We start from the raw sequence: 20,672 nt of genomic DNA, 5'->3' as shown, positions 1-20,672 counted from the left end.
AATTAGTATACTATTATAGACAACGGGATGAACTTTCTCAAAAAAATTCAAAGTGGAACAAAAGCTCCAATAATCCCACTACTGGGTGTATGTCAAATGGAAATGAAATCAGTATGTCAAAGAGACATTTGCACTCCCATGTTTATTGCAGCACTATTCACAATAGCCAAGATACGAAATCAACCTAAGTGTCCAATAATGAATGAATCAAGAAAATGTGGTGTATATACACAATGGAATATTATTCAGACATAAAAAGTATAATATCCTGTCATTTGCAATAAAAAAATGCTGGCGAGAATCTGCAGAAAGGAGAACTCTCATTGCCTGATGGTAGGAATATAAGTTAGCATACCATTATAAACAACAGTATGAAGTTTCTCAAAAAATTAAAGGGAACAAAAGATCCATAAAAAGAATAATGTCCTGTCATTTGCAACAAAATGGATGAACCTAGAGGACATGATGTTAAGTGAAATAAGCCAAACACAGAAGGACAAACACTGCATGACCTCACTCATATGTGGAATCAAAAAGGTTGATCTTTTTTGTTGTTGTTGAGACAGTCTCGCTCTGTCATCAAGGCAGCCTTTGCCTCCTGGGTTCAAGTGATTTTCCTGCCTCAGCCTCCAGGGTAGCTAGGATTACAGGTGCACGCCGCACCAGGCTAATTTTTGTATTTTTAGTAAATACGGGGTTTCACCATGTTGGTCAGGCTGGGCTCGAACTCCTGACCTCATGATCCACCCACCTTGGCCTCCCTAAGTGCTGGGATTACAGGCTTAAGCCACCACACCTGGCCAGGTTGATCTTATAGAATAGAACAGTGGTTAGCAGAGGCTGGAGAGAGCAGGGGGGATGGTAAATGAGGAGAGGTTGGTCAACTGGCGCAAAGTTACAGTGATACAGCAGAAATAAGTTCTGCTGCTCTACTGCACAGCAAGGTGAACACAGTCAACAGTAATGTACTACATACTTCAAAACAGCCAAAAGATAGGATTTTGAATGTTCTCACCACAAAGAAATGACAAGTGTTTGAGATGATGGCTATGGAAGTTATCCTGATTTGATCATTACACAATGTATATATGTATCAAAACATCACACTGAATCCCATAAATATGTACAATTATTGTGTGTCAATTAAAAACAAAATACAATTTACGAAACACAACCACCACAATCGTTTGGATGAACTACTAGAATTTCTTGTAATTAACTAACTTAACGGTTCTTTATGCTTTTTATAACATGTGCTTCTGAGTTATGTGTGACATACTGTCAGATATACATATATAGATGTACATATGCATGTATGTGCATATATTATCCCTAATGATTTTCAGAGCCTTTTGGAGAAAATATCCTATAATATTTGACTCCCCTGGGAGGCAGACACTGCACACATATGAAGTTATATTATACATTCTCTTACTAGCTTCCAAATTAGGCTCTTTTTTGGGAAGTCCTTGGAGATCGAGCAAAACTCCACAGACACTGGAGGGGCTGGTCTCTTGTCTTTTCCTGGGGTGGCTCCGAGGTGACCTCTGCCATCCCTGTGTCAAGTTCCAGCCCTAAAACCACCCAGTCTGACTCACAAAAAGCACTTCCTGCATTGTCTTAAGTTGGAAAAAATGAGCTGAGCACAGCTAAAAACAGGAATTGCCGTTTTTTATTTTTATTTTTATTTTTTGAGACAGAATCTCGCTCTGTCGCCCAGGCTGGAGTGCAGTGGCGCGATCTCGGCTCATTGCAAGCTCCGCCTCCCAGGTTCCCACCATTCTCCTGCCTGAGCCTCCCGAGTAGCTGGGACTACAGGCACCCAACACCACGCCCGGCTAATTTTTTGTATTTTTTAGTAGAGACGGGGTTTCACCATGTTAGCCAGGATGGTCTCCATCTCCTGACCTCGTGATCCACCTGCCTCAGCCTCCCAAAGTGCTGGGATTGCAGGCGCGAGCCACCGCGCCTGGCCAGGAATTGCTCTTTTTTAAAGACCACCTTCATTGCTGTCAATCAAATATACTGTGCTTCAGAATGCTGTGGGAAAGGGACATCTATCTACAAGTCGTTTCCATGCTACCCTTGGAAGAGATGGAGAACAGGAGTTAGCTGCAAAAACATCCCTGCTGAGGCTGTGTCGCCAACGTGCACACAGACAAACACCAGCACTTAGAGGGCCGTGTGCACCTTTGTCACCTTTTCACACAATTAAGGAGACTCCTATTTCCTGACTACATTTCTTGCTTTGTTGTCGATAAGAAAAGAATCATTACCGAAACCATCACTTTGGAGATCATGGTCTTTACTGTAATTATTTCCACTTACTCCACTGAGTTCCATGTTGGTCCCCATTTCCCAAAACGGAACTTTCCAGTAGGGTAAGTAGAAATAATTATAGTAAAGAAGGTCTGCCTTTGTGTTTCTCCTGAGGTGATCATTCCTGTTTAAAGAAAACCTTGAAGATAACTATGACTCCAAGCAGGGGCAGACTCTTGTTTTTCATTTCTCCATAATCTTAAATAGAGAAGTATTTCCAGTTGTTTTTTTTTAGTTTTTATTTCAGAAGGCAAAGGTTTAGACAATTCTGTTTCTTTCAATCAAAATTTGATTTTAATACTTCTTTCTAAATACTAGGATGTTAAAAATAAGATCAATACCAGAAAAAAAAATTATAATCAGCAAACAGCAGGGATGGGGGTTTCTGTAATAGCATCATTGCACTTTTCTGCAGTTTTTCCAGAACAAATGGTTCTTCCTAATTCTTCCATAGCCTAGGAGACAATGGTATCACCACCACCAAATAGACAATTCATTAAAAAAAGGAGCCTTTCCGAATTCTCAAAAGATGAACTGGGCTATGTATCCCAGAATGAGAATTACCATCAAACCTTCAATCCTTGGCAGTGAAAATGTCCTACTGACCATGTGAAAGTCAGCAAGCCTTTGCATTCCTACTTTGATAATCTTTGACTAAGGGGTGATCTTGGGCATTAGTGAAACCCCACTTGTTTCCTGTTGTCCCCTCACTGGCTCACTGGCAGCCTCTGGGGGGTGAAAGGGAAGCGGTGGGTAGGGGCATGGGAAATTCTCTCACTCCATGCACAGCTTCACTATTTCACTGTGTATACTAAGTGTAGCAGCTATGGACATTTGACAGCTAAGAAGGGGAGGAATGCCCGACCAGATAACCCAGGAAGAAGGCTTAGACATGAGCCTGAGCTGCTTACACAGGCCGCCAGTTGGCCCTCCACACCCCATGGCAGCTCATACAATTTGCCTTTAATTTCAACACTTATTCAAAGCCCATTGCAATACTTATGCCTAAACCCATCTGTGTGGCTTCTTACCTAAGAGATTTTTGAGGATACGCCGCTGGGTTTAGGAACTGAGGCTTGGGTGGAAGGGGAGGTCTTTTTGGTTTCTGTGGAACACGCAGGGGGCTTTGCAGCCTCTCACCACCTCGTCCTTTCTGGGCCCCAAGGGATAACCTCTTGTAGTCTTCTCGTGCTTGTTTAGCCAAGGAACGTCTCTTCTCATCAGCTGCTTTGGATTTTCGCACTAGAAAAGCAATGGGGTTGGACAAAGACCTCATCAGCCCACAGAGCAGCTGAGAAGGCTCAGCATTGCACAAAGGGCAGCAGCGCAGGTTCTCAGCAGTTTGTTATCTGCTTATAATAAGGAACAATCATTATCAACACCTAGGATCCAGGTCATTAGGGCGTGCCCAGCGTTGGCTGCAGGATTCCTCTCTTCATACAGGAGTGGGGATTTTCTGAGGGAGAGAAAAGGAAGAGGAGGAAGAAGGGATGAGAGAGAAGTAGAGAGAGTGTGCAAGAATTTCCCGCAGTTGGCAAGACCAACTGAGGCATCCTCGCCTGGGCATGGGTTCAAGCTGGCAGGGGTGCTGAGTAATAAGAGACAATTGTCACATCCTGCGTAGACTCATGTTCAGATGCAGTGTGCCTGGCTCACTAGCACAGATCAGGACTACTCAGTGGCACGGGCCTGTGCACAGGGTTAAGGAGCAGGGAGCAGGACGAAATGAGAATCAGCCCGACAGGCAAAAAATTAAAGGGATGCTTAACCACAGGTAATTATAGAACACATAAGTACATGAAAAAGTGCCTCAAGCCTTCCTTTTAATATTACAGTCACGTAATGAGAGGAATATGTTCTGAGAAATGCATCATGAGGCAACTGTGACACAATAGTATTTGTGTATCTAAATACCCCCAACATAAGGCTGGGCACAGTGGCTCATACCTGTAATCCCAGCACTTTGGGAGGCCAAGGTAGGTGGGTCACCTGAGGTCAGGAGCTTGAGACTAGCCTGGCCAACATGGCAAAACCCCAACTCTACTAAAAATACAAAAAAATTAGCTGAGTATGGTGGTGGGCGCCTGTCATCCTAGCTACTAAGGAGGCTGAGGAGGGAGAATCTCTTGAAACCAGGAGGTGGAGGTTGCAGTGAGCCAAGATCATGGCATTGCACTCCAGCCTGGGTGACAAGAGCGAAACTCCATCTCAAAAAAAGTAATAATACCCCCAACATAGCAAACGTATAGTAAAAATATGGTATAGAGGACCAAAAAAATGGTGCCTCTATATAGGGCACTTACCATGAATGGAGCTTGCAGGACTGGAAGTTGCTCTGGGATGAGTCAGTGAATGAGCGCTCAATGAATGTTATGGCCTCGGACGTTACTACACAGTAACGTTGACTTTATAAACACTTTACACTTAGGCTACACTATATTTTTAAAATGTATGCGACCAATTATTTTGGGGTTTTTTTGGTTTTGTTTTTGTCTTTTTTTTTTTTTTTTGGTTTTGTGTATGTGTGTGTGTGTGTGTTTTGTTTTTTGAGACTGAGTCTTGCTATGTTGCCCAGGCTGGAGTGCAGTGATATGATCTTGGCTCACCGCAGCCTCCGCCTTCCTGGTTCAAGTGATTCTCCTGCTTCAGTCTCCTGAGTAGCTGGGACTACAAGTGCACACCACCACAACCAGCTAACTTGTGTATTTTTAGTAGAGATGGAGTTTCACCATGTTGGCCAGGCTGGTCTCGAACTCATGACCTGAAGTGATCCACCCACCTTGGCCTCCCAAAAGGCTGATTACAGGAGTGAGCCACAGTGCCTGGCCTAAAAAATATATGCGACTCATCATTGACCAAAACATCATTATACAGTGCATAACTACTTTGTAAAAGAGAATTTTTCATTGTAGCAATGAGACTCTAATGCAGAATGTAAAAATGATTTTTACTGAGTATATTTACACTTCAGGCATTATTGCTCAAATCCTGTTATACTTGACTTCAAAGAGATACCCAAAATACTCCCTTATACCAGGATTTCACTGCATAGTACAAAGAGGCCACTGGATCTTGCAAATATTTTCATTTCACAGTAGTTGCCATTTAAATAGCATTGGTTATAATGTAACGTCAGATCAATGCACGATCTCAACATCCTGCAAATATAGCCATACCTGCTGTCTTCCTCAAGCTACCTCAGGATGATCTAGCAGTTCAGACTTCTCTGAGTCAGATGGAAACACTACTTCTTGCTCAAACCTAATTCTTCTAGCATTCTGGAGCATCCTCTCCTCTGCCTTCAGTTGCATGGGCTTATTATTCCCCTATGAGCTTTCTCTCCAGCTCTGCTAACTCAAATAGGAGTCAGGGCTGGGTCACAGGCACAAGCGGGATGCTAACACATCTGGCCTGGTAATCCTGTGTGCTTCTGATGACAAAGTTAAAATGTATTCACTATCAAAAACTTAGGGGAAAAAATCCAAAACACAGTATTAAATTATAAGAAAAGCATTTAAATAAACAATCTTGAATCTCACCTCTCCAAGAAAACTGTTTACATGTTATTATAACCTTCCAGTTCTTTTCCTTCAGATACTTAGACATTTCTAAATAGCGAAGCTTTTCATTCTATTTCATGGTGTTTTTTCTTCCCCAAGCTAATGACATGTAAACATAGTCTAAGATCATTAAACACTCTTCCAAAACCTATTTTCCATAGCTATATATCACGCTATTTGATAAATTACATCATAATTTGGGTGATACAGAAATGGAGAACCAGTCCACTGTTCAAAAGTAACTTGTAAGCATTTGAGTAATAAGTTAGTAATAACATTTGAGTGGTCACTTACTGTGACGATATCTCTCAACAACCCACATTAAGTGCTTTCTAGATTGATCACATTATTAAGTGAGAGAATCAGCTGAGACCCTGGAAGGTGCTACGGAGACCTCTGGGTACTCACGAGATGCCTGCCATTCCGAGTCTTCTTTCCAGTTCTTACAAATCTGCTTTGTTCTCTCTTCGTCTATTTGATTTATTTCTTCTTCTTGTTTTTTCTTCATGGATTCTTTCTTCTGTTTAAAAACAAAAACAAAAACCAAACAAACAAAAACGAACCTTGGTGAGCAAATCCAGCAGTTTCCTGAAGGACGGGGAGCGGGGCGGGGTGGGGGGCTACCCAGCACAGCTGATTTCTATCTAAGTCTCTGGCCCACTAGGGAGGATCAAGTATGGACTTTGGAGTCAGTAAGACCTGAAGCTGGATTGATCATTGCTAACTAGTGTGTAACTCCAGGAGCGACAACTGAACCGCTCTTGGGCTGTTTCCCCATAAGAAATATGAGAAGAAAATATTTCTTAGGGTTATATTGAGGATTAGATAACTTAAGTCCCTGGCACAGTGTATAACATATAGTAAGAAAAAATATTCCTTTTCCTCACAGTACTTAGCTGCTTCAAATTGACTCCCTGAAGAAGCATGTAAACACACCATTACACAGAAGCAGCATCAACCTACTTTACAGTAGCTGACAGGCCCCACAGAAGAAACGCACATTTCCAGAGCAATCTCAGCTCAGCTGAATCTCTCCCCTCAAATCATGTGTCCCAAAATGTGGTGCTTACTACATGATTTTACATGGTTTAAAAGAAATATATATTATTATTTTTTAAAGATGGAGTCTCACTCCGTCACCCAGTACAGTGGTACAATCTCGGCTCACTGTAACCTCCTCCTCCCAGGTTCAAGTGATTCTCCTGCCTCAGCCACCCGAGTAGCTGGGATTACAGGCACATGCCACCACACTTGGGTAATTTTTGTATTTTTTGAAGAGGTGGAGTTTCACCACGTTGGCCAGGCTGGTCGCAAACTTCTGACCTCAAGTGATCCACCACTTCAACCTCCCAAAGTGCTGGGATTACAGGCATGAGCCACCACACCCTGCCAGAACATGTATTTTTTTGTTTCAAAAAACAAACAAAAAAACAGAAAAATATTTTTCAAAAGCATCTTTTGAGAAAGGGGAAAATATTTTTAAAATGTGACTATTCCTTTAAAAGGAGAATTAGGTTTTTAAAAAAATTGCAGTAAAATTCCACATAACAAAATTATACCACCTTAACCATTTTTAAGTGTACTGTTTTCTGGCATTAAGAGCATTCAAGGGAAATCATTTTAAACGAAAGAGAAATGAACAAACCAAATCACTTAGACCTGAAAAGTACTCTGTTTATTTGGACGCAACTTTCTGAGTGCTCACAAGAAGACTGGATTTACAACTTGGAGAACTAATAAAAGCCTTGGTTAGCTAAGTAATAAAACAAACTGAAACGGCTAGGAACTGCTGCCTGTGCCCACCTCTCTAACACGAATGACAGGTTTTTTTCTTTTGTGCTTTCCCATAGAAATATAAAGACTTCCTTGCTATAATGTCACCACAACGTAAAATATAAACGTTAATATTGTGAAACTTGTTTCTGATCGCTGTGAGCAGTCATAAACCACAGTTTAAGTAATCATCATTCGTAAATTGTGCTTCACTGCAGATGTAACTAAAACCTCTGTGCATTTACTGTTTTTATATTTTTCCTTACGTTGTTTTCCTGCCTGGAGCTAGCTCCTTTCGTTTGCCAACATTTTAAAATCCAAAGGACAGCTTTGATGTTTGAGAGGACTGTTAAGATTTGTCATCCTTTGATTGAAGCTGTTTGCAAGCCCAAGATACATAAATGTGCTGCTAGCAATTTCTAAGCTTAAACAGAAGAAGCTTAAAAGTGGAGCTCTGTTCATCCTTCCACATGCGTACGTGTTTATTTTTAAATGATTAGGAAACATAATAGTGAAAACATCAAGCTATGATCATCACAGATATTGTTGCTGAGGATCAGCAAGAAGTTTGGAACATGATTCTACTAAGAAAAAATATTAATAACAGATGTAGTACTTGGTTGATGTTACTCAAATATATAACAGTGCTATATTTAATAAATCTACTTTAATCTGCATGTAATTATGTACAGGCACAGTGGAAAAGAAGAAAAATTCACGAGTTTCAGAGTAATAGCAGATGAGATCTGCTATTCCTCATCTACATACGGCCCTGACCACCGTATTTATTCAAGAAAGCAAAAAACGTAAGGAACTTGTCCTGAGTCCCTCAAATAATTTGACTTTTAGCAAAATCTGTAATGCTTTACTTTCTCTATTCAGAAGACCATCATTTCCTTTTCAGCAGTGTTTTGCTGGAAGCATGCTGGTCCAGGACTCAGGACTCTGAGCCAGGCATGGGGAAATCCAGGTGATGGCTTAGAGTGGAGGGGTAGAGGGGCCAAGGCTGGATGCTAATCCAGATACCCAGGGTGGAAGGTGTGGAGACCCAGATGTGTGGTGTGAGCTATGAAAATGTGCTCAGCTAACAGGACCAGAAAATGAGGCCACGCCGGGCCCATACAGAAAGCCACGGGGCCCATACACAAAGCCTCTTGTCCAGCCTGTTGATGGAAGCACTTAGAGTGACTCCCTACCAATTCCTTCATCAGAGCCTCACAACTGACCCCAAAGCAGGATGGCTCTGTTTTATCACCTTTGTTCTACAGAGAAGCAAGGTGGCTCATCCATTCTCCCAAATGATCAGCCCTTTCCTGACCATGCCAAGTGAGTTCCTGCCTCTGTGTCTTCGACTTGCTGTTCCCTCTGCCTGGAAGAGACGTCCACATGGCTTAGACATCCACATTGCTCCTTCCCTCTTTCCTTCAGGTCTCTGCTCCAATACTGCCTTCCCAGAGTGGCCTTCTCTGACTACCTGTCCCATCCCAATTCCATCCTCCAGGGATTCCTACTGCTTTATTTTCCTCTGCAGCGATTATGATCACCTGACCTCACAGATATGTTTATCATCTCTCTCTCTCTCTCCCATGAAGAATATAAGCTCCCTGAGGGCAGGAATTTTATCTAATTTTTTCATAAAATGTGTCTCCAACTCCCATAACAGTGCTTAGTGTGTAGTAGATCCTCCATAAATGTTGCTTGGATCAATATACGATCCTTTGTCTTCCTCAGCTGTTCCCACATAAAATGACATAGTGAGATCTAAGCAGAATTAATGAAAATGTCCTTTAGATCGCCTATTGCTGCTGTTTTAGAAAGAAGTACATATTACATCAGCAGTATGCATACAGGACTACAGTTCCACAACTTCATCCTGATTTCTTGAAGTCTCAAAAAAGCAAGTTCATGCATGTCCCTGCAGAGGAATCATGGAATTCATGACATGGTCCACAGGAAAACAGGTCCCTGGGCTGACCTCCGCTGTAGCCCGATCTCAGGAACCTTCTCTTCACAGGCTCACATCTTACAATGCTGTTTCAGACTCTCTGTAGGTCAAATCCTACTACAGCTTCCAAGTACCAGTCTATGCCTCATTTATTTTGAGCAATTTATGACATGATAGCAAGCTCACACGATGGAGGAAGCAGGGCTCGGCCTGGAGGGTCAATGTCATATCTGGATGGACGTGAGAGAGGGCTGAGTGCCAGAAGGGGTTCCAGGAGTGGTGGATGTGGAGGACACAGCAGCTGCTCACCCTCAAGGGACAGGTTCAGAAACAATGAGCACAGAAGTAACTCGATCTGAGTTCACTCTTTCTGCCAAGTTGAATGCTCCATTTTTCACTGTCTGAATCAGTCTTCCCTCCATGTCTGCAGCAGCCTGGGGTGCTGCCTCTATGTTAGATCTTCTGGGAGGAGTTTAGCTGATACATCTTGGCATCTGTTCTTTCCATGACATTCAACACTTCCCGAACTCCAGATAAATGGGTAAAGATGAAGAACTGTGTTTGCAGCTTTTAGGACAGATTTCCCATTCTGCTGCTTAATTTCATTTCTGCATGAGATTAATTAACTAATCTGTGAAACGTTAATGGAAATGCCTAGGTATGCAGCCCCTGGAGGACAGAAGGGAAGTCTTTTACCTGGTGAAATCCATATGCCTTCATACGATTGATTGAATCTGCCAACATTTGTTGAATATTTCTTGAAGAACTGGAGGGTGACTAAAAATTAAACGAAACACATTTATGGCATTTGGACCTACAGTGCAGTTTCATAAGATAATCTGTCAATGTTTCCCTGGTGTCAACATTCCCTAATGCTGCTCCCACCCCCACAGCTGGATCCACCCAAGGCTCCCACTGGCACCTGAGTTCCTGGGCTGATCCTGACTACAGCAACGGGCATGTAAATCCTCAGTATTCCCACTCAGTAGGGTTTAAAAAGGAATTGTTGCCCAAGAGCCAGGAGCTGGTGGTTTGGTGTATTTTGCTCCCATCTGGTTGGCCCTGGAGAGCCCTGGGATCACTTCTAGACATCAACATTACCCCCTATTTAAATTCTCTTCTTGCTTAATCTCTGCATACCCTGTTTTAGTGCAGGCCAAAGAAATGCCTTAGTCTCCAGATTTAACTAAATGATGTCTTGCAGACATACCTGGAGCACCAGTTTGGTGCCTGGGAGCCCCGCTCAGTTTCCCTGCCTGGGCTACACTTCTCCTCTCTTCCCACCCTTGTCACCCAGTATCTATGTTTCTGCTGCTCTAGATGGATTTCCCACGAGACAACTTCCTCAGTGGGGTTCCCAGATTTGTTGCCTAGATTCCCTGGTGTCATTCCTGCCTGCCACAGGCCAACCCTCTGGCATTGCAAGTACGCCAGCAAATCACAATGGGTGCTTCTTAAGACATATGCCCCCATCAGTCCCTGGCTGGAGTGCAGAGCCTAAGCTAAGTCCCAACATGGGTAGTCACATGCCCTGAGTAGCAGGATATACCTACCCACCCACCCATATTACCACAAAGTGTCTGCCTTGTGTCTGAGTTCTTAATTTTGGCATAGATCAGAAATTGTCAGCAAAATTTCAGCAAAAGGTTGGTGCCACCATTCAGAAGGAGCACAGGGGCTGTCAGAAGACAAATACATTAACTTTTGTTGTAGTTTTGGCCATGGCATTTGGGGTCTATTTGTTTCAAAAGTTTAGCCTATCAGCTGATAAAACTGGTCACAACGGTTGCTGGTGGCATGTTTCAATCTCTCTGCTGAGGGTTTATAATTAATCACAGGTGATGAGATTAATGCTAATTCCACTGATGAGCACTCCTGAATACCGAAGACATATTACGAGCCGGCACTATATTAGTGTCTTAGTATTATTTTTACTCCACACAACACCTGTGATGGATGGGAAACATAATGGGCAATTTTCAGATGAAGAAACCAAGTCTCAGATGAGTTGTGGAACTTGCTCAGGACCAGACAGCTGGTTTGTGCCAGAGTTTCTGCTTTTTCCACTATGTCGACATTGTAGTGATAAGAAAACGAGATGCGGGTCAACAGATACCTAATAGTTATTACTTGGCAAACTAATGAATCCTGTAGGTTTCACAATTGCTACTGACCATATTCTCATTTTTTTCTCATTTTAATATTATAAAAGTATACTTTGCTGCTCTGCATGTAAACTTAGAACAGGAACCAGTTCCTCTATTTGGGAACAGGGTGAACTGTTCCCCCAGGTTTCATGTAAGCGTGTCTGCTCAAAAGCCCAAGATGACTTTGAAAGTCTCTGAGTGCATTTCCACTACCAGGAATGAGAGCTTTAAAAACAGGCCCACTCTCCCTTTCTTTGATGATATAAGATCTTTGGGGCACCGTTTTGCAAAAAGGATCAGTTTGTTATATTTGAAAATTAGGAGGCAGGTAGCCCTTCTTTCTTAATACTTCCTCAAGTATTGCGGAGAATGTTTCAAATATGCTATGTTTATTACTTGGCAAACTAATGAATCCTGTAGGTTTCACAACTGCTACTTATCATACTTCCATCGTTTTCTCATTTCAAAATTATAAAAGGACACTTTGCTGCTCTGCATCTAAAACAGAACAGACGCAGAGCAGCTGTTCCAGAATCAGACAGATCTGGACCTGTCAGACAGATCTGAAACTAGAGTTCTGGACCAAGGTTTTGTCGGCAGCACATTTGCTGTTCTTAGACTTTGAGCTTTTAAACACACTCTTACTTGTTTCCTGAATTAGCATTAGGCTAATAGGCATCTGATGGTTATCCTCTAATCCATGTATTCAAAAGTGTTGTCTATTTTGTCAGTTTCCCCTCAATCTCCCCCCAGTTACTATCATCTACATGGGTACAGTGCTTTGAACATAATGCGTGAGTTACCCGCCATCCGTCAGTTATTCCTTCCACCGAACAGTTCATCTCATGTACACATGAACAATGTTTTTTTACTACTTGCTTTCTTTAAACTATATTTTTTCCTATCATCATTGTATGCCTTTTCTTACTAGTACTCTCATCATGCTCACTGCTTTTGCATTTGTCGCATCTGACGTGGTTATGAATTATGTTAAAATAATAAGACGCACAGACACGTGCTTCAGACAGTGTGCATGGAAGCGATGCCACTGGGCACTAAAGTGACTGTGGTGGCCACCAACACCATCCACTCATGGTAGTTGGAGTTGATGATCTTTCTTTTCTTTGAAATTCTAGGTTTTGTCTTTAGTATACCAAAACTCACAAGCTTGTTCTGGAGTAGAAGAATTTTAGCATAAAAACTCATTAGCGCCACACGTGATGGCTCATGCCTGTAATCCCAGCACTTTGAGAGGCCAAGTCAGGCGGATCACCTGAGGTCAGGAGTTCGAGACCAGCCTGGCCAACGTGGTGAAACCCCATCTCTACTGAAACTACAAAAATTAGTTGGCATGGTGGTGCGTGGTGGCGCATGCCTATAATCCCATTTACTCGGGAGGCTGAGACAGGAGAATTGCTTGGACCTGGGAGGCAGAGGTTATAGTGATCCGAAACTGTGCCACTGCACTCCAGCCTGGGTGACTGTGAAACTCCATGTCAAAAAAAAAAAAAAAAAAAAAATTTAGCTGAACAACCACTCCAGAGATGAATCCTTCTATTTAAACATTTCTAGTCAACGTGTCTAAAACATATTGTACACTCTAAAGCTATTCACACATACTAAGAACCACATTTATAAAAATTCTACTTTTCATGGTGAACCAAGATCTTGCCATTATTCTAACATGTTAAAATAACATGAAAAACTTAAAACTTGCAGAAAGCAGGCTCATTTAGATACATTTACACGTTCTACAACCCCATGAAATGCATGACAAGTAGAAAGTAATAGACTGAAAACAGTGGGATCCAAAAGGTATTTTCCTTATTTAAACAAAACAAAATAAAACAAAAAACAGCTAGAGGCCAGGCGTGGTGGCTCATACCTGTAATCCCAGCACTCTGGGATGCTGAGGCAGGCAAATCACAAGGTTACGAGATCCAGACTATCCTGGCCAACATGGTGAAACCCCATCTCTACTAAAAATACAAAAATTGGCCGGGCGTGCTGATATGCACCTGTAGTCCCAGCTACTTGGGAGGCTGAGGCAAGAAAATTGCTTGAACCCGGGAGGCAGAGGATGTAGTGAGCCAAGATCGCGCGCCACTGTACTCCAGCCTAGGTGACAGAGCGAGACTCTGTCTCAAAAAAAAGGAAAAGCTAGATGATTAATGGGCTCAAAAGTGATGATTTATGATGGCAGTATCAGGTGGGAATACCTCAGCAACACCACTGCCTCTTTGAAGCACTCCTAGAGGAAGGATGAAGAGGCTTTTCAAAGAGGGTACCATGCCCTCTCTGAAGCTTCCATATGCTGCTAGGACCCAGGAAATACACTCTTTAGTTATCTCTATACCAAAAAAGGGAAGAAAATGACCCTCCTACCTGTATAATTTCTGCTTATAAAGCACTTTGAAGTCTAATACATCATTTGACCTTCATATCAGGTGTCAAAATAGGTCTTATCCCTTTACCAAAGAGATAACTTGACCTGTTTTATTGGTCATTGTGTTTTTGTTCTTGAGACAGAGTCTCGCTCTGTTGCCCAGGTTGGAGTGTGGTGGCATGAACAGGGCTCACTGCAGCCTCAACTTCCTGGGCTCAAGTGATCCTCCCGCCTCAGTCCCCCCAAAGTAGCTGGGACAACAAGTGTGCACTACCACACCTGGCTAAATTTTTTTTTAATTTTAGTAGAGACGAGGTCTCACTATGTTGCCCAGGCTCATTTCAAACTCCTGAGTTCAAGCGATGCCCCTACCTCAGCCTTCCAGTGCTGAGATTATAGGTGTGAGCCGCCACAACCGGCCTAAGTCGACCTGTTAATAGGTAGGAGGACAGGGACTCAAACGCATGTCATTTGCATGTCTGAAGCTTGCTCCTTCCTCAGGGTCTGCCAGAGAGAACATATATATGTATGCTCTTACATGTAACAGCCACTGCGGTCATCATCCATCTGCCACATTACAGAAATTCTTGCAGCTGCTGGAGCTCTATGAGCAGAGTTAAAGCAATCTTATCTGCCTCATATCTGCTCTATTTAAACATAAAAACTGCCATGAATATTTATGCAAAAGTTTCCAAAAAAGAAAAACTGAATGCTAATAACATCAGAAACTAGTGGACTTCCTACAGACATCGAGTCAGAATAACCCTCTCTAATCAGTGAAGATCCCAAATACATCTGGGGGTGTAGCATATCTGATTGGCCAAAGGACAGTATGAAAAATAATAGCTACAGTTAAACGTAGAAGTATGGCAGTTCAAATCTACATAAGCAACTGGGTTATGAAAAGATGCTGCTGATAACATCAGTATTAATTACATGGTTGCAAAATATGCTTCCTCCAAAGTCTATCTGTCATACGAGAAAAATCATTCTAATTATGTTCACTTTTTAAACTGGTTTGAGAAACAGTTGATTCTAGCTTCTAATTTAATATTCCCTTTGTTTATAAGTAGGGTTATAGGCCAAACGCGGTGGCTCAGGCCTGTAATCCCAGCACTGTGGAAAGCTGAGGTGGGCAGATCACCTGAGGTCAGGAGTTCAAGACCAGCCTGGCCAACATGGTGAAACCCCGACTTTACAAAAATACAAAAAATTAGTCAGACATGATGGTGAGTGCCTGTAATCCCAGCTACACAGGAGGCTGAGGCAGACGAATCGCTCAAACCCGGAAGGCAGAGGTTGCAGTGAGCCAAGATCTCACCACTGTACTCCAGCCTGGTTGACAGAGCAAGACTCCATCTCAAAATAATGATAATAATAATAATAATAAAAGTAGGTTTGTACAGTCAAACAAATGCCAAGTGTCTTTCATTCCCAATAAACCAGAAAGCTCCAACAAACAGAACATTGTCAGGACTCAATTTTTATGGTAAAGATGAAAATGAAGAATTAACAGCATAAAATCAAGAGTTGTTTTTTGTTTGTTTGTTTTTTGGTTTTTGGGTTTTTTTGACAGAGCTTGCTCTGTCGCCCAGACTGGAGTACAGTGGCATGATATGAGCTCAGTGCAAGCTCCACCTCCCGGGTTCACACCATTCTCCTGCCTCAGCCTCCCGAGTAGCTGGGACTACAGGTGCCTGCCACCATGCCTGGCTAATTTTTTTTGTATTTTTAGTAGAGACAGGATTTCACCATGTTAGCCAGGATGGTCCCGATCTCCTGATCTTGTGATCCGCCCGCCTCGGCCTCCCAAAGTGCTGGGATTACAGACGTCAGCCACCATGCCCAGCCAAGAGTTTATTTTTTAAAAGAAACTACTAAGTATTGACTCATCCTGTTCTCTTATACCTCTTAAACCCATGGTATTCCTGAATAAAATGACAGAATAATAACCTCAATGAGGGCAAAGACCATGCCAGCAAATTCACCACCATCTGCAGCAAACAAAACAGTGACTGGCACTTAGTAGGCTTCCTAAATATTTGCTTTTGTTTTTCAGACAGAGTCTCGCTCTGCCGCCCAGGCTGGAGTGCAGTGGCGTGATCTCTGCTCACTGCAATCTCTGCCTCCCGGGTTCAAGCGATTTCTCCTGCCTCAGTCTCCCGAGTAGCTGGGATTATAGGCACCTGCCACCACACCCAGCTAATTTTTGTATTTTGGGTAGACATGGTATTTCACCATGTTGTCAAGGCTGGTTTCAAACTCCTGGCTCCTCAAGTGAGCCACCCACCTTGGCCTCCCAGAGTGCTAGGATTACCGGTATGAGCCACTGCACCCAGCCAGTAGGCTTCACACTTATTTGGTGAATGAATGAACACACAACAAATTCATGAAATACATTCTAAATCATTAAAAGATACTCAATCTAGTTTCACTATTTTTTTTTTTTTTTTTTTTTGAGACAGAGTCTTGCTCTGTCACCCAGGCTGGAGTGCAGTGCTGCTGTCTTGGCTCACTGCAAGCTCTGCCTCCTGGGTTCACGCCCTTCTCTTGCCTCAGCTTCCTGAGTAGCTGGGACTACAGGTACCCGCCACCACGCCTGGCTAATTTTTTGTATTTTTAGCAGAGATGGGGTTTCACTATGTCAGCCAGGATGGTCACGATCTCCTGACCTTGTGATCCGCCCGCCTCGGCCTCCCAAACTGCTGGGATTACAGGCATGAGCCACTGCGCCCAGCCAAGATCTAGTTTCATTATTAATCAAGAGAGACTGAATTCAAATGCTCTGAGAATCAATGGTCTATAACTCACCCATTTTGCCAACCAGGTCATTGAAATAATCAGATCATCCTCTTTTCAGCCATTTTAAACAAAACGGCAATTTCCCAATGATGACTATAATATTAAGTTTCCGAGCATACAGGGATTTAGCTTTTTGTTTCTAAAATAACGGGAGAGGCAAAATAATGGAACTCTGCTTCAATAAAGTTAAAAAGAATAATAACAGAGAGAGGAGAGATTTTCCTAAGGCCAAGTAGACTAACAAGATGAAAAGCGGGACAATAAATTTTATTGCTAAAAAATGGTACAAACTCCTTGTAGAGTGATTTTACTGACACATGAATAAGGACAATGGAGACCCCAGCAAATCTTTTCCTTATTTTTCTAATATTGTTCCAAGCAAAATCCATGCAGAGACTACTGAATGCCCCGACTTGAAAGTACAGCAGACTCTAATACGATGTGAGATTTTACGGCACATCTATCACTAAACATTGTCAGCTGCTGCGGTGGCTCAGACCTGTAATCCCAGCACTTGGGGAGGCCGAGTCAGGAAGATCGTTTGCACCCAGGAGTTTGAGACCAGCCTGGACAACACGGTGAAACCCTGTCTTTACAGAAAATACAAAAGTTACCTGGGCGTGGTGGTGTGTGCCTGTAGTTCCAGCTACTCGGGAGGCTAAGGTGGGAGAATCACCCGAGCCTGGGGAGGTCAGGACTGCAGTGAGCCATGATCTCGCCACTGCATTCCAGCCTGGGGGACAGAGTAAGACTCTGTCTCAAAAACAAAATGAAACAATAAAGAACAACAACAACTAAAAACACTGTCTTTGGTGTCCGAGTTTATTTTGAGCATGTTAGAACACAGAACGTCAGTCATATTAGATGAACAACATGCTCACTCTTATTGCACCATCCCCTAAAACACCATTAAGCAACGCACAAACAACAGAACTGGGCAGTAACATCTTTGGAAAATGCAGTGATGCAGAGCTGGTGTAGGTTGCTAGGGCAAAGCATTCACATGTGAGAGAGTTTCAAAGGCCACTCTTACATTCTCACCCAGGGAGACGACTGAAATAGGATCCATGAAGAAGTAAAAGACAAGAAAGCGAAATAAAGGAATTGTGAAATATGAAGTGTAAGCATAAAATAATAAAGGATTGTTTAGAAAATATTCAAAGAGTCTTAAAAACATGATTTAAAAAATGATTGATACAGGAAGTCCTGACGAAATGGAACATAGAACTTAACTACAAATAATAATAGAAAAATAATAGGCAGGGGGCAGTGTCTCACGCCTGTAATCCCAACACTTTGGGAAGCCAAGGTGGGCAGATCACTTGAAGTCATGAGTTCGAGACCAGCCTGGCCAACATGGTGAAGCCCCGTCTCTACTAAAAATACAAAAGTTAGCCGGGCATGGTGATAGGCACCTGTAATCCCAACTACTCAGGAGTCTGAGGCAGGAGAATCACTTGAATGTTGTAGGTAGAGAGTGAGACTCTGTCTCAATAAATAATAATAACAATAATAGAAAATAATATTCATATCATACATCCTTTACAAAACACTTTTATGTGTATTATTTCATTTGATTCTCACATTAACCCAATGACATGTAGCTACTTTAACGTCTGTTTTATAGATTGGGAAACTTAGCCTTAGAGAAGTTGAACGACTGACCTTGAAGTGGTCAACACGTCTCCCGACTCAGGATTCTAGCATACTACTTTTAACGAGTTCAATAAGTGAATCAATGCAAATATCTCCTGCAATGAAGTTATACACTATGAAGTTGGTAACAAAATTAAGTTGAATAAACTCTTAAGACTAGAAATCTGTTTTTCTCTTTTCTAATTTATATTAAGCTTTTTATTTTAGAAATTTTGATTATCTGTTTGCTTTTAAGAAGCACAACAGCTTAAGTGAATTTTAAGGTGCTAGTATTTTGTGATTCTATCTTATATAAGATTTTATTCTACAAATTACCTACCATGAAATTCTATTACAGTTATGCAGAAACTACTTGGGGAATTGCGTAGCCCTCTGATTAGGGCTCCACTCTTGAATTAATAAGATATGCACAATTAATTCATTATCTGTTTTTACCTGGCATGTCCAATGCTTTATCTCTCATAAAAATTACATTGAAATGCTTCCTTCATGTGTACTAGAATGGAATATACGTCAAGGCAAATGACTCCTAGCTTGGAATAGGATTATTCCTCTTTTGTCTCTATATCCAATTTAAGCCTCAAAATTCTAGCTTGTGTTTCGGAAGCACAAGTTCTCTACTTACCATGGTGGTCCTTGTTCTAAGGTGTAAACCCCCTTGCCTCCCAGAGACTGGTGACATGGCTGTCTGCAGCCAGGAACCAGGCTATGCCACGCTGGTTCCACTAACCCCAGGCACGAGGTATCTACTCTGGGGTGGGGTGCACGCTTCGCCACCCAGCCTACTCGCCAAGCTCAGTACTCACCTCTGCTTAAATCACACGAAAGCGTTATGCTGCTAATACTGCTTTTCCCCCTTAACCTGAGGCACAAGTGACAGAAAACCCAGAACTTTTGTTGCTATGCAATAGCACTTTGAGATGAATGAGAATCCCAGAAATAATTCAGCATATTCTTTTCTATTCTTTCAAAGACTTGTTTGGATCTCGGTTACTCTCTTCCGAATCTCTCCTTTATCAAGGCAAACCACTGAAGTCCAGTTTTAGAGAACTGATCATTTCAGAGCGGACAGCACCCTTAATTTTAGTTTGAAAGAAAGGTATAGAAGAAGGAAAATCTAAGTGGAAGCTTCATATAATATCTTAAAATCATTTTACAGGTAGCTACTTAACTGCTCTCTACTCATGGAAACATAACACTATGAGTTACAATAACACTTAAAAATAGAAGTGAACTGTAATCTCAGCACTTTGGGAGGCAGGGGCAAGAGGATCACTTGAGGCCAGAAGTTCAAGACCCGCATGGGCAACATGGTGAGACTACTGTCTCTACAACAAATAAAAAAAATTAGCTGGGCTTGGGAGCATGCATCTGTAGTCCCAGCTTCTTGGGAGGCTGAGGCAGGAGGATCACCTGAGCCCAGGAGTTTGAGGCTGTAGTGAGTCATTATTGCACCACTGTACTCGAACCTGGGTGACACAGCAAGATCCTGTTTCTAAAAAAACACACACACAAACAACTAAAAACCACCATAGTTTTAGTGTCAAGTTTACAACTAAAATGGATGTTTTAGTGGCTTGTTTTTGTGATCATTAGTTGTTATAGAAAAATGACAGACTTAAAAACAGGTATCAGAGCCTTGGGGCAGTATTTGGAAAGCATGCATGTGTGTGTTGTGTGCGCATGTATGCATGCAATGTGTGGCATGTGTGTGCCTGTGTGGTGGAGGTGGAGAGTAAGAGGCCTCATCTGTAACTCCACTTGGTTAAAGAATATATCACAAGGAAGACTTTTGCTCGAGGCTCTTTCATCTGCCAGCTACAGGGTCTTCTTTTTCTGTGTGTGTGATGCTTTGAATCCCAGATGTTTGGTTCTAATTTTTTTTTTGTTAGCTCCTGTTTTGCAGTGTGTCCCACTCTGAAGGCCATTTCTGTAAAAACAATGAAGAATTCTCTGGAGATAAAATCTAAAAGTGAGCAGATATAGTTTCATTCAAGGTCCTCTTCAGGGGCAAGGACAGTCGGTACTGATTAATGAGTTCCAAGCCTACAAATTACATATAAGCGGAGAAACACAGAGGAGCT

General features: G+C 42.2%; 1 protein-coding gene across 2 annotated transcripts in view; it reads right to left on the bottom strand.

Moving 5' to 3' along the window:
• The window catches only part of SH2D4A (SH2 domain containing 4A), an 88,338-nt gene that overhangs the window by 33,836 nt on the left and 33,830 nt on the right, over positions 1-20,672 (bottom strand). Inside the window, exons 5-7 of one of the 2 annotated variants that reach the window (XM_030937632.1) lie at positions 10,294-10,374; positions 6,288-6,399; positions 3,351-3,561 (exon numbers count right to left, since the gene is read on the bottom strand). In XM_030937632.1, the coding sequence (XP_030793492.1) occupies positions 3,351-3,561; positions 6,288-6,399; positions 10,294-10,374 (404 nt within the window). The remainder of the gene's footprint in view (positions 1-3,350; positions 3,562-6,287; positions 6,400-10,293; positions 10,375-20,672) is intronic. The other variant, XM_030937631.1, reaches the window with a different exon arrangement.

This window comes from Rhinopithecus roxellana, chromosome 9 (genome assembly GCF_007565055.1).
Source record: "Rhinopithecus roxellana isolate Shanxi Qingling chromosome 9, ASM756505v1, whole genome shotgun sequence".
NCBI classification, from domain to species: Eukaryota; Metazoa; Chordata; class Mammalia; order Primates; family Cercopithecidae; genus Rhinopithecus; species Rhinopithecus roxellana.
Note: the sequence above shows the minus strand (reverse complement) of the source record. Positions and strands in the feature narration are given on the sequence as shown.